This window comes from Hemicordylus capensis, chromosome 5 (assembly GCF_027244095.1).
Source record: "Hemicordylus capensis ecotype Gifberg chromosome 5, rHemCap1.1.pri, whole genome shotgun sequence".
Lineage (NCBI taxonomy): Eukaryota > Metazoa > Chordata > Lepidosauria > Squamata > Cordylidae > Hemicordylus > Hemicordylus capensis.
Window position 1 is genome coordinate 240,320 of NC_069661.1, and position 13,917 is coordinate 254,236.

The window sequence follows — 13,917 nt, forward strand, 5'->3', positions numbered from 1 at the left end:
AGTTGTTTCCTGCTCTTGTATGGGCTTAGCCTGCAGTCCAATTGTCTTAATGATTTTAGACATGAGAGGAGCGTAATCCTCTGCCACAAATAGTCTTTGGGACACGGATGCGGGTTCTTCCCCATCCCCATCTGACCATTCACCCTCCTCCCTGTCTGGAATTGCATCAGAGTCAGGGTCAGGGCGTTGGGGTTCCAGCGGGTGTTCCCCTTCATGGTCCGAGGCCTCGAAAGAGTGAGGGTCTGTATCATGGGGAATGGAAATGACTGGTACCAAGTGTTTAGTCTTGGTCTTAGCTTTCTTAGGCGGAGGTGGGATAGAGGCGCTGGCAATGGGTTCAGCGCTGTGGGACCTGTCTCTAGATTTGCGCTTAGACTTATTGGATTTAGGTCTCTTGTGTGGCCTAACCTGGAGCACGGTATCAATTATAGCGTTTTTAAACCAGGCTTGCCATTCGGGTGGTATGGTTTTGGGTAGAGAATATACTGGACTCTGACTGGCAGCTGCAACCCCAGAGGCTAGGCTCAGGGAGCTAGCAGCAGATTTTACACTTTTCCCAGTCCCTTCTTTGGAGGAAGCTGATAGCTGGGCACCCCCATCTCCATTTTTTCTGCCCCCCAGGAGGTACTTGCGGTTTCGTGTGCCCTCTCCGCCAATTGGAGTTCCTGTGCCCACAAGGAGATCGCTCTGATTTCCTCTGAGGTGGGTGGAGGGTATGCCACCGGGCGCCTCCTGAAGTGGATCTCCTCCAATCTCTTTGGGGACTCTCCTCCCGCTTTTCGGCGGGCCGCCGCAACCGAGTGTGTCTTGTGGCCTGAAGATGGGAGACGGACGGAGGGCTCTACAGCGTGGGACGCGGGAGGGGGAATCGTGGCCGGCGGCTGCAGCAAGGGGTTTGGGAGGAGGAAGAGCAGCCGAGATTCCTGCTGCTGAGTTCACCGCTGCGTGTTCTGGAGGCTCTGAAGCGGCCGGAACGGCTAGGCGCAGCTCGGTGGAGGGGCACTCCAGTTTCCCGTTGGTGGGGTCCGGCAGTGGCGGCAAGGCTTGCAGCCGAAGAGGCAGCCCCTGGAAGGGTCAAGGATCAAAGTTTTGTTTAGCGGGCCCCCTGGTGACCAAAACTGTCTTTCTGCCTCAATTTCGCTGCTCCATAAACGGAGGAGCGAGGAAGGGAAGCCGGGGGGGGGGGGGAGGTGGAAAGCGAAAGCAAGAAGTTCTAAAGTTGTTGTGTTTTTTTTGCTTGATAGAAAACAGAAGAGAGAGAGGAGGCTAGAAAACTGAGGAATGGAGAGAAAATAAGGAAAGATTGTCCAAGGAGAGCCAAAAACGCTAAAGATCAAGAGGTGCAAGGAAAAAAGCTGCCGTTGGAGCTGCCGAGGACAGAAAGAACTGGGGAGGAGTTATCCCCCTCGGGCTTGGGTAGGCGGGACTTATTGTTCTATCCAATCAAATTCTGTCCTGCCTTGGAGCTCCTGAGAGGGATAACCCAATGAGATGCCCCTGGCTGCCAGCAACCAAGAAATGGTGCAGGGAGAGGGTGGAAAACCATGGTTCCCATTCACATCGGATCCTGCAGTTGCTTTTTACAAAAACCATAAAGGGATAGATAGGCGAGCCAACCCCCCACTTCAGCCGAGATTTTGACTTCTTGGGGAATGACATTTCTTCCCCAAATAATCATAGCAGGCACCACTTATCACTAAGGGAGGGGCAGCAGATGTGAAAGGGCCAGAGGCCAGAAGAAAGGAAAGTGGGCAACTTAGTTGTGCAAGACCCATAAATGACTTGTCTCCCAAAAACCTAGCCTTTGAAGAAACATCTCCATGATTCCCAATGTATCCCTGCAAACACGCAGATTGATCTTAGAAGGGCAAAGCTCAGCCATTGATGGTGAATCCCGTGTGGTAAGAGAGAATGGAGTCATGGTAGAGATACACTCAGAGTAATCTTCTCAGATTGTTTGATAGTTGATTCAGGGTACACAAAAGGCAGCACGACTTCATGCACCTATGTAGTCCGTTACCAACAGGATACTGCTGGGCTAAGTGGATCTCTTCCCTGAGCCAGCAAAACGGTTCTTACGTTGCTTAACAATCCTGGGACATTACCTCACCCAGGCCATGCAATGAGGGGGTTGTGCCATCCTTCTTCACTGTAAGCAACTGCCTTGCTGTCCCAGCCAGGGGCATAGCTCTAATTGAACAAGCGCCCGGGGGTGGGGTGACCTGGTCCCTGAAGGAAGGAGGCTCTGGCTGGGTGACTGCTTGTTCCTCGCTCTCCCCTCCAGCCTCCCTGAAGAGTGCAGGGGTAGTGGCCCGCCATATTTTGTCCCTTGCTCTGGCCCCTGGCCCCAGAGAAGCATGATCAGACAAAGGGTGCTCTCACAAGGAGCTGGCCTCACCCCCATCAAGGCCCAGAGCCCAGTGGGAAGCCACAAGAGGTGGTCTAGAGGCACCCCAGCACAGTCTGGCCTCCATGAGGTGCCCCTCAAGTGGGGACCCTCCCAAAGCCAGGGCCGCCCCCCCCCACAGCAGCAGCTCCCTGAGCCTGACCCCCACCCCTTGAGGAAGCAGAGCCCCCCCCTCTCCCCAGTGCTTCTCCACATGGCAGACTATGTGCCAGGCTCCAAGGGAGCAGCCTATACCTCGGGAAAGGGGTGGTTGGGCCTGGGTGGGAAGCAGCCTGAGCTGAGCTCCAGCCTTGTCAGCCCAAGATCCTGCAGCCGTGGCCTGCCCTGCCCTGCCAGCTTTCGTTCACAGGAAGGCGTCTTGCCCTGACTGGCTGGGGCTGCTGCAGTCCGGCTAGAAGCTCCCGCTCGCCTCCTGGTAGGAGGGCTACACCCCAGCCCGGCTCTGAAGGCCCTTGGTCTCTGTAGCAGCACCAAGTACAACCCCAGGGACTGTGGAAACCTCTTGATTAGACTGCTGCAATGTGTTGTGCATGGGGCTGCCTTGGGAGACCACACGGATGCCTCCGTTGGTGCAGAACACTGCCTGGGGACTGTTTGTTAGCAGCGGACCGATGAGGCACATCACAGCAGTTCTGGCTACTGGTGTATGTCCAAGCTTTGAGCGTCTTCCATGGCTCGGGACCTGGAGATCCAAATGCCTGCCTGCTTCCAAACAAACCAACCCATCCAGACCCTTTGCTGACTTCCTCTGACTTCCAAGGTGTGTGTGTGTGGGGGGGGGGGGGGGGCAACTGAGGCAGAGCTTCCTTGGTGTGAGCCCCTCCCTTCAAGAATGCCCTCCTCGAGGAGACACAACAATGCCACGTGGTCCCCTTTTTCTCCATACAACTTGAACTTGTGCACCTGCTCTATCCTTTGCCCCTTGGAAGACCCTCTGCTAGAAATGTTTGGGCCTTCAGCATAAAACAGCCAAGAGTCTTGTAGCACCCTCCTCTTTAAAATGCGACCAGTCTCACCACTGCTTCTCCCTCAGTTACATTTTGGCTTTCTAGCACCAGGTGGAGGGCTGCATCTTGGTTCACTCCACTCCAGGAATAGATCACCCAGTCAGAAATGGTGTTTAAAAAACACAACAAAACAAGAAACCACAGACCACCACCACAAAAGAGCCAAGCCCGTGGTGTGTGTGTGTTTGTGTGGGGAGAGGTGTGATACTAATGCCACCTGGACGAGGCCTGCATCTAAATGGGGGTGGGTAGGTGGGAGTGTTTATGTATGAGCATCATGCTTGCACCCAGATTCTGCAGAGCCATGGAACAAGAAGGCCTCCCTCCCACTGGTGCTGTCAGAGGAACCCCAGGGCACCATCCAAACAGGAAGGCGTTGGCTTCAGCAGCCCCTACAGGCTTGTTAGGTTAAGACCGGAGCCTTCTGTCAAGAACACAAAGAAACAGAGAAACCTCTTAGGTTATACAGATGCATATCGAGTTAGAAAAGCAATAAAAATGCTCCCTTTGAAATCACAAACACCAGCAGTTATCAGAATCTGTCTCTGGGACTCTTTGACACATGCAGATCCCGCGGAAGGCAGAGAACAGAATGAAAGAGGCAGCTTGGCCTCTCTGAAGATTGGTCCATTTTTGAATGTGGTTGACCACAACTGCCATCATTTCGGCATTACAACTAGGCAGTCCTAGATGACAATTTCCCACTTCCACTGAAGTGAAACAATCCCCCCCCCCATTTTATAGCAGCAAAAAGGGATCTTGATGTTGTTGAGGACTTATAACTCAGTGCGCCGTCTTTTACTTTCCTGTATTTTTTCAGGCAGACTCTTGGTCCAGAAGGCAACTCGTTTCTCTTTCAGTTTCTTTGCTACCTTTTGCTGCAAGTTGATTTCCAGATATTGCTCCTGCTGGCCGAATGTGGGCCAGCTGACCAGGCCGTCACTGTTGGGGTTCCTAGAGACAATCAAAAACAGCAATTTGTCTGCCACTGAATCTGTCTTAACAATTAACACTGCTCTAGGGAGAGAAAAGGGAGGTGGAGAGAGACACAGAATCAAGAGAGAAAGATACAACAAGGAGTGCTTCTGCACCATGACTCTTATAGCAGCTTCACAATTCTGCAAGGCAGACATGCAGACCAGCAGATCCAAGGCTGGTTCCGGGGCTACTTCCTACCACCCCACCCCACCGTGGTTCAGGCAGACTGCCTCCAGTGATGCTTTAGAGGCCCACATGCACATTTTAACTTATTAAAAAAATGTGGAAACATTTCAAAAATTAATTTGGGGGTTTGGAGGGAAGTGGAGGCACCAGTCAGTTGATGCTCAACACAGCTCACATCTGCAGCAACCTCAGAGAACCCTTGTCTTCAGTCTTGGAAATGAAGGGATAGCTTTGGACACTGAAGCTGCTTCCAACCTGGCCTCACTGCACTAAAATGGTTACGCTCATCTTCACCCATGGCTGGCGAAGATCGAGAATTCAGCTTAGAAGTTAGCAGGATGTCTCCTGTGACATCTTCTAGGTTCTGTGACCCTCAAGCATTCTCAAGCATTCCCCTACTGAAGCCAGCAGCCGCACTGGAGCTTCAGCCTTCTCCCGTGGGCTGGAGGTCAATGGCTGGAGCTGGTGAAGAGGCAGCCGGAAGAGCTGCAGACAGAAGCTGCTGCTGCTGCTGCTCTGCTGAACAGCCCGAGGAAGGCGGCCAGGCCGGCTCCTGGCACTCACCCCGGAGCCTCGGCAGGACCTGGCACGGCGCACCCCTGGTCCCTGCCAAGGGCTCGGAGGCTGAAGTGCGCACACAGTCCATGGGGCAGAGGCGAGTGACCCGGCCAGGCCTCGGGCTGCCTCGAGGAAGCGCCCAGCAGATGGGGAGGAGCAGTCCTTGCAGCCCACAGCGCTTCTCTTTTAAGCTTCCTGCCAATCCTCCTTTCAGGGCATCTCTGCACTGCCATGGGGACATATGCTCACTGCACATCAATTCCCGCCGGAGGCACAGCCCCTCCATGGGATATGCACCACTCCTGAGTGGTGCAGCTGCATAGTGATGCACACATTTATTTCTGAAGCACACTTTTATACTGCCTCAAAGCAGGTTCTAAGGTGGTTCACAACTGATTAAAACGTCTGTAAACTTTAAACTTAATAGTTAAGAGGTTAAATTTAAAATCAAGTTTAAAAAACCATATAAAAGCCTGACAGAACAAGTGTCTCTTTAGTGCTCTTCTAAAGTGCTCATCAGTTCTTTCGTGGACAGCAACTGGGTCCCACAGCCCTGGGGCAACGAGAGAAAAGGCTCACTGCTGATCCACCACCAGATGAGCCAGTGGCAACCTCAAAGAAAGCCCCTCGAACTCTCTTAACAGGTGATGCGGTGAGTAATGGAGAAAGCATTTTCTTAGATACCCTGGGCCACTATTTTGCAGTGTCTTATTAATACGTATCCGTGCATCATTAGTACAGAGAAGGGGGAAAGTCACACATGACCCAAAGGAACGGTAAGATCCGGCAAACTGTGTGTACTCCAATCCCAAAACTAACTTTAGGAATTCCTCTAGCTGAACTGAAATTGAGGAGTGCAGCAGGAACCCAACGGGACAGGGAACACCCGTTCCTCTCTGTAGAGAATGCCCGTGATTCCAGATCTTCTCGTCTTCCCACCTTCCTTTGACCCTAGAGCAAGGTTCTAGGACTCACCCATTGCGAGCAAAATTAGCCCAGTACTTCATCACAGTTCTGCTAAGTTGTTTCTCTTCATCAGAAGCACTGTCTGCAGGCAAAACAAAAAGGTGACAGCAGCAAACAAAGTTACAGCATTAGGCTAGTAATCTTTTTCATTACGCAAGTCAGACTAAACTCCGCAACTCTGGGACAGCATCCTTTCAGTGGTTGCTGCTGGCATCTAGCTTATTTATTTATTTGATTTCTATACTGCCCTTACAAAAATGGCTCAGAGCGGTTTACACAGAGAAATAATAAATAAATAAGATGGATCCCTGTCCCTAAAGGGCTCACAATCTAAAAAGAAACATAAGATAGACACCAGCAACAGTCACTGGAGGTCCTGTGCTGGGGGTGGAGAGGGCCAGTTACTCAACCCCTGCTAAATAAAGAGAATCACCACATTAAGAGGTGCCTCTTTGCCAAGTCAGCAGGGGTTATGTTTCTTATGTTTCTTTTTAGATTGTGATCCCTTCTGGAACAGGGAACCATCTTGCTTTCATCACTTCTTTCTTTTCAAAAACAATTTGAGAAATTTTGTTGAAAAGTGGTATGACATATGTTTTGGAGTAGTAAATTGTAACAGCTATCCCGGTAGTGGAAAGGAGTAATGATGTTTGGAAGAACAGGATGGCCACAGGGAGCCACAGAGAGCTGGTCTGCCCCACCGCCACAGAAGCCAGCTTGGCATGGAGACACCTCCGGGGAGGGGCTCCCCCTCCCCTGCCTCAATCGGGCGGCGGGCATGATGAGGCTGAGACCATGGACCTCCCTCCCCACGCCGTCTCACCCCTCCCTCTCCCCATGCTTTGAGCCATCCCTTGAAGACTTTTCCCATTCTAGTGAACTGCTAACTTGTGATCTGCCACTACATTTGTTTAGTATGCCTTGTGCTGCCATTTTGTTTTGAACTGTACTGTTATTTTCTTGTATGTGCATTTACATTTTGTAAGCTACTTCTTTGTATGTTTCTTGACAGAAAAACAGACTATAAATAACAATAATAATATTTACACAGGAGGAGGAGTAGAATTCTCGATTTTTGCTACTTTAGAGTGCAAGAGAAGAGGCGTGACTTTTTTTAATCTACGCCCCACCCCCACCCGCCACTAAAAGCTCCCTGAATGTAGTCAATTAACACTCGGGGTGAGGACCATGCCAGACCTTTCTCCTGGATGTGCTCGTTTATGAACTGTCAGGAAGCACCCAAAAAGCGCCTTTGCCTCCACGACTGTGCCAATTAGTGGGCAATTCTTCCTTCAGCAGTGTAAGAGACTCCATGGCTGCCTAATCCTTTCCCTTCCTTCTGTTTTTCAGCTCCCTATTTCCTTCTTCCTTCTGTTTTTCAGCAAACACACATGGACTTTTCCCAGTTGCTTTTTTTTATCTGCCAGGGAACAGCTGCAGGGACCTCCTGTCCTTTTCCCAACAAGGAAAAAGCAACGGAGGAGTTGAGTAGATCAACAGGAAAAGGAAGAGCTGTGCAGCCATTCCGCCCAATTTCAGCTTTTTGTTTAAAAAAAGTCTCCGGTGGAGGGAGGGGAGATTGATGCAGATCCCCCCACCCCCATGCATAGTTTGGCCCAAAGAAAAAAGGATTAGCGCAAAGGGGGTGAGAACTAAACAAATCTGAGAGCACTATGACAGAGGCTCTCTCCCGCTTCACCTGTGGGACGGCCATCTTATTCCCCTGACTCCCATGTCACTTGTGCTGGCCTTTTAATTGCTCTGTGTGACGCTGAAACCCTGCGGAGCACAACTAGGGAGGCCCATACAGGAACACTAGTTTTTGGGGGCTTTTTGGTATGGAATGGGGAGGTATGTCCCTTGACTGAGATCCAAATGGGACTGGTCCCAGCTCAATGAACAGGAGACAGGTGCGCTGCACAGCCCATATTTATTCTAGAAAAATCCTATTAAAATAGAGTGCTCTGCTGTAAAGGGACTGTGGCCTAACGGAGCAACAATTTGCAGAGCTGAATGACAACCAAACGACACAACAAAACAAAAACAAACAAAACAAAACAATGGTGTCAGGTAGAATGTCTGTCTCTGGACCACTTTGGGCCACCACATCCAGTTCTCCCTCAGCGGCTCTGGTTCCCCTTGATTTCAGCTGAAGATTACAAAGTGTTCACTGAAGACTTCTTGAGAGCCAGAGAAGGTTTGCAAGAGTGCCAGCAGCTTCCCCAATGGCTCCCCTTCTGCCCCATTCAACCACCACTCCTGCCTTCATGTGGCCTTTAGCCAAGCCCTTGAAGGAGGAAACTGGCCATTCGGCAGCTGAGGCCACCTCCTCTTGACATACGACTCCCCCCACCAGGACTGACCTCGTTGCTGTCAAAGACAATTAATTCCCAATGTGTTCTGGAAAGCAGAGATACCTAAGAAGACGTTCCCAAAGACATAGCCAATCTCGTCCCCATGGTCTGCTTTAACAAAATCTGGTCTGAGGCCTCTGGCTGAACTCGGCGGGTGCTGAAATTCATACACATAGGCTGGGCAGCCGGCATCTGAAAAAGGGAGGCGGGAGGGGAGGAGAGAGGCGTTCTGCCGCCATCAGCGTTGGAGCCTAGACAAAAGGCGGAGGCATTTCCTAGAGCAACCGGGTGGGGGGGTGGGGGTGGGCAACACACTTCACGTTTATTTTTTAGGACCATTTCTTCACAGAGCTGAAGGCAGTTGGAAAGAGAAACCAGGGCTGTCCAGGATGCAGCCCCTGCTGTATGTTTGCCTCTGGACAAAGAGGCTTTGCAGGTTGCTGTAGAACCTGGCTCAGCAGAAGCAAGTGGGGGGTCAAACGAAATGTGTGTCCACCACGGAACGTGGAGCTGTGCCCACACCACTCGCACCTCCTCCCTCAGACAATGATCTGCCCCCCACCTGAGCCGTTTTCCAGGGCTCAGGGCAGAGAGGTGTAGCGTTCTGTGCCCCAGAGGATGAGGGATACAAAACAGAACAGGCAGCCCCCTTCTCGGCTCCCTCCCTGTGTCTCAGACCGTGTCACAGTGAACACGGAGCGCTGGGGGTGCGAGGGCCAGCAGGCCCAGTCTGAGACACGCGTGGCAGCCCCCTCCCAGTGCCTGACAGTTGCCCATGTGCTGTGCCTGGCTCCAGATGGTGCCAGCAGCAGGCCTGCCCTTGTCCCGGAGGAATGGCTTCCCTGTCAAGCAGTGGCCACCTGAGCTCTTGGACGTCACAGAGGCTGCTCACAGCCCAGCCAGCTTGGCCACCAGCAACTCACCTCTGTGGAGTTTAGCTGTGTGAATGGCAGGAGCAACAAAGGTTGCGTCTCCCAGCAAATCCAGAAGCTGGTCTCTGAGTTGCAGAGGACCCATGTCATCCTGCAGATATTCACTGGCAATGATGTGAGCATCTCCACGAGCAACACCCTGCAAAGGGCAAAGGCATGGGAGGGCTTGAAGGCCTGGAAAGGTGACCTCCCTCCATTAGCAAGACGTGTGTGTGTGTGTGTGTGTGTGTGTGTGATATTTTGGGGGGGTCACCCTGCAGCTCCTCACAGTGTGTCAACAGCCAAGGTGAACCACGTGGGACCACGTGGCTTCCCTCTTGGGCTGAACCCCAGCATGTCCTTCCCTGCTGCAGTGCCCTGATGCAGGTGGCTCAGTTGGTGCCAGAGCAGGGCAGAAATCTGTCCACTCTGAGCAGCTTCCAGGAAGCCATCGCTGGACAGTGAGGGGTAGTGGTTGTCAGAATGCTGATCTTACTAGACCAGGGAAATTCGGGTTCAGAACCTGACTGCATCAGAGTAAGAGCGGGCAGTGAGCAAGCCTGTTCCATCAGCTCAGACCAGCTGCCATTTGCCTCCTCTGCTGCTGCTTCCCTCTTGGGCCTTCCACCTGGGCGCTTTCCAAATTAGCCGCTCAAAAGCGGTAAAATGCTTCCGTTCAGGCAACTCGCATTCAACACTTAATAGCAAAGTGCCCAGCAGGGGGAGCAGTCTCACGAAAACTAACAACCTGGAAAAACAGCAACCTTTTTACGCTGGACATACGTTTTTATCAATAAATGGCAGCGATAAATCCGAAACAAGGCATCGGAAATGTGAACAGCACCCTGCTGTCAGCGTAGGGACTGTGATGTCACAAAACAGAAAGTGTGGAAGCACACTTCAGAGATACACCGTGACCCGTTGCAGGGTCTGATCTGGAAAGCAGTCAACATAATGTGGACGTAACTTTGTGATGAATTAGTACCTGAAAGGGCTTGTTTTCCTCTTCCCATTCCTTTTCCATTTTCTATTGGAAAATTCTGTCTTCTATTGCATCGCAAGCCTGCTGGCAGGGCTTATAGCCTTTCTTCTTTTTTCCCCCCATACTGTGTTAGAGCACTGACTTTAGAAATGACAGCTACCTCAGCAGCAATAAATCCACACTCAGCCGCCAAGTTCAGTGGGTGATCTTGGACCAGCCATCACTCACTACTGCTCAGCCTAACCTACCTCACAGGGTTATTGTGAGGTAAGCGGGGGCATGATATAAACCTAATCACATTTCCAAGCCGTGAGCAGTAAGAGTTCCACTTTCAGCCATACAAGTCAGACCTAATCAGGAGTAACATTTCCACCCTTTTAAAAGGATGTGGACGAACTGGAATCAGTTCAGAGGAGGGCAATGAAGATAGTCAAGGGTCTGGAAAGGGATGTTTGTAGGAACTGGTTATGTTCCGCTTGGAGGAGAGAAGATGTGGGGCGCACTCTGATACGGAGGAGCCCTTCAAATATCTGAAGGGCCGTCACGTGGGAGAGGGCAAAGGCTTGTTCTCTGCTACCTCAGAGGGCAGGGCTGGAGTTCCTCATGGACTCAGGTGACAGGAGCAGCTCAGCAACAGCACCTGCTAACTGGAGCAGGATTCCCAACTTGTGGCCCTCCAGATGTTGCTGGACTACAACTCCTATCATCCCCAGGCACAATAAATTGCAGACTGAGATGATGGGAGTTGTAGTTCAGCAACCTCTGGAGGACCACAGGTTGGGAGCCCTCCTGAGCTGGAGAGTGGTGGACTCCCCACCCCCTGCTAGAGGGCTTCAAGCAAAGGCTGGACAGCCTTCCAGTGTGGGGGACGGGGCTGTTCTCACTCTGGGCATCCTGCATTGAGGCTTACAAGACCTCATGAATCTGAAGATTGTGTATTGTTTCCAAAGGTCTCCTCTGCTGCCATCTTCTCCTCCCACCTCCCATCCCTCTAGGTACTCATAAATGCAAAGTTAAACACAGCTGAGGACATTCGTCCAAGACCAGCCCTTTACCGTGAGTTGCTCTGAGCTGCGTATCACAGAGTTGACTGTCTCTCTCTCCAAGCCCTTCTTGACATCCGGAAACTGTAGCACCTAGAAGGGAAGCAGAACCGTTAATTCTACTTGTGAACAGCGGGGGGGGGGGGGGAGAGGGGGCTATAATGACAAGAAGCCGGAGGTGTGCAGTAAAGGCAGAAGAAACACCTTACAGTAGGAACAATCCAGCCCCATTCGTGGTTATTGACGCCTATGATGTAGGGGACATTATTGATCCTTCTCTCTGCCAAAAGGTCTTTGGGGGCTTCTGGAAAAAACATGCCATCGACAACTGCAGGGAAAAACACGATGTGCTGGAGGGGGGGAAACATACATTAGGAATAATCAGTTAGTCAGGTTTCTATTACAACTTTTAAAAAGGCAGTCAAGACACATTTGTTCACCCAAGCTTTTAATTAGATACTGCTTTACTTGTGTTTTTAATAGTTTTAACGTTTTTAATTTTAAATTGCAATGTTTTAACCTTTTTATTTGTTGCTTTTATTGTTTTGTTGTAAACCACCCAGAGACTTGCATTTTGGGCAGTATACAAATGTGTTGAATGAATGAATAAATAAATTAGTACAAAAAGGTGGGTTGTAAGTCAAACAGTGCCTGGCGGCTCTTGCCATCAGGACACTTGCAAACGGGAAGAGTATTATTTCTAAGTGATTGTTAATCTTCTTACATAAAATACCAGGATTCTATGAATACATCTGGACTATTCTTTCTCTCCAGTCCATTAACAAACTTTCCCCTAAAACGGGGGGTTTGGAAGAGACCACAGACTGCGCAGGCCAACTCACTGTCCAGAGGCATCAGGCCAAGCAGTCAGCACTCCACAAACCAGTTCCTGCCACCCACACAACTGCATGCCACAAGCAGAGAGAACACATGTGCGGCAGAAAAATCCCTGCAGAGCAAACAGCCTCTACTGGAGCGAGCAAGCAAAAGAGCCAAGCCAGGGGCTGCAGAAAAGGCAAGTCACCCTGAAGGTCTCTAGCTAATTTCACTTTTGTTCAAAGACTCTCTCAACCCCAGATCTTGGCAATCAGATTGTGTGTGCAAAACTCACCCACTGAATCATCAACACGACCCAACAGTGACATGATACCTATTAAGGAAGGCTGCAGATGGAGCATATTGGGCAGTCCCCAAGAACAGCACCTGAGCTCTCTAGGAAAGGTTGGCAGGGAAGAATCAGCTTGCAGAGCAAGCCGTTTCTCCCAAACCATGATGCCCTCTTTGATTTTATGGGGCAGGGTTAGAGGATCCCATAAACCACACTCTGCACACCACCAGCAACCGAGTTGGCCTAAACCAGCTCTGTGCACCATCTGAATCCCGACCTGCTTATAAATCGGTTTTCTTTTAAGACTACAGTTAACACAACCGCAACCATTAAACAACAGCTCCAAGTGCAGATAAGATACAAGCTGCTGTTTAAGCTTAGCAAGATGTTGTTGACATCAGAGCTTAATGCCAGGGTGGTCAGCGGAGGCAGAGGAGGACGCAGCTGTCTCTACCTGGGCCCACCAAGGCAGCAGCTGAAGTCAACAGCAAAGGCTGGCTGCAGAGGGGGCAGCCAGGAGCCCAGCCCTCCCTAGAGCTCAGGCTGGCCCGGATCCAACACAGGTGCCTGAGCTGGCCTCCATGGAGGGGTTCTGGGGCGGGATCCTCAAGGCGCATCAGAGCCCCTAAGCTCCAGGGTTTTTTGTGCCCTGCACACTCACAGGCTTTTTGCCTTCCACACGTCATTCCTTCAAGCATTTTTCCATCATATAGCTCTACTCACCTTTTCGTCGCTGTCTAGATAAAACTTGGTAAAATCCTGTAATCATAGGAGTGGCAGGGGAGAGAAAAGAGGAGTCAGGGTATGCTTTAGGCAGACTTCTCCGGCACAAGCCCCCTCAAATGACTACTGGAGCTACGCAAGAACAGCGGGTGGCCGCTTCATCCCGGTTCCAGTGGGGGGACGTTCAGAAAGCCAGCTGCAACCTCCCCCCTGCCCCCACCCCATCTTTTTCCTGACCATCCGAGTTTAGTAGTTCCATTCTGCTATGAACTTCTGAGAAAACTGCTGGAGTATACGGCAGTGTCTTATGTAAAACTGCAATTCTCTACAGGCAGCATTGCAGCTGCTTTTAAAACTGTATCTGCTAATCCTGCATTTCGTTATGGTTTATGACCAAGACGAATCTACAAGGATAATCTTGCTACTGTTTCTTTTGCTTGTCTTTGCACTGCGGTCCTGGAAGTGTAACAGAAGAGCTGTTCTTGGCATTATCCCAGCAAGGTGCCGGATCATGTGCAAATCTTCGTAGCCCAAGATGCACACTTGCCTGCACAGCCCCCACCACACTCATGTGTGTGGTTTTGTTGCCCAGAAAATTCTGACTAAAAACTTAATGGTTGAGCAGGACAAGGCACAGACCAGACCAGACAGGACATGGCAGACCTGCATCCTGCATCTATCAGCTGGCTGGCTG

General features: G+C 51.0%; 1 protein-coding gene across 2 annotated transcripts in view; it reads right to left on the minus strand.

Annotated features, from left to right (window-relative positions):
• Positions 1 to 3,870: 3,870 nt before the first annotated feature.
• LOC128326940 (fatty acyl-CoA hydrolase precursor, medium chain-like) overlaps positions 3,871 to 13,917 on the minus strand; it is a 34,179-nt gene continuing 24,132 nt past the window's right edge. For both annotated transcript variants that reach the window (XM_053254848.1, XM_053254849.1), the window contains 7 exons: positions 13,224 to 13,259; positions 11,602 to 11,742; positions 11,405 to 11,485; positions 9,380 to 9,527; positions 8,520 to 8,648; positions 6,112 to 6,184; positions 3,871 to 4,368 (listed from right to left, as the gene is read on the minus strand). In XM_053254848.1, the coding sequence (XP_053110823.1) occupies positions 4,191 to 4,368; positions 6,112 to 6,184; positions 8,520 to 8,648; positions 9,380 to 9,527; positions 11,405 to 11,485; positions 11,602 to 11,742; positions 13,224 to 13,259 (786 nt within the window). In that variant the 3' untranslated portion in view covers positions 3,871 to 4,190. The remainder of the gene's footprint in view (positions 4,369 to 6,111; positions 6,185 to 8,519; positions 8,649 to 9,379; positions 9,528 to 11,404; positions 11,486 to 11,601; positions 11,743 to 13,223; positions 13,260 to 13,917) is intronic.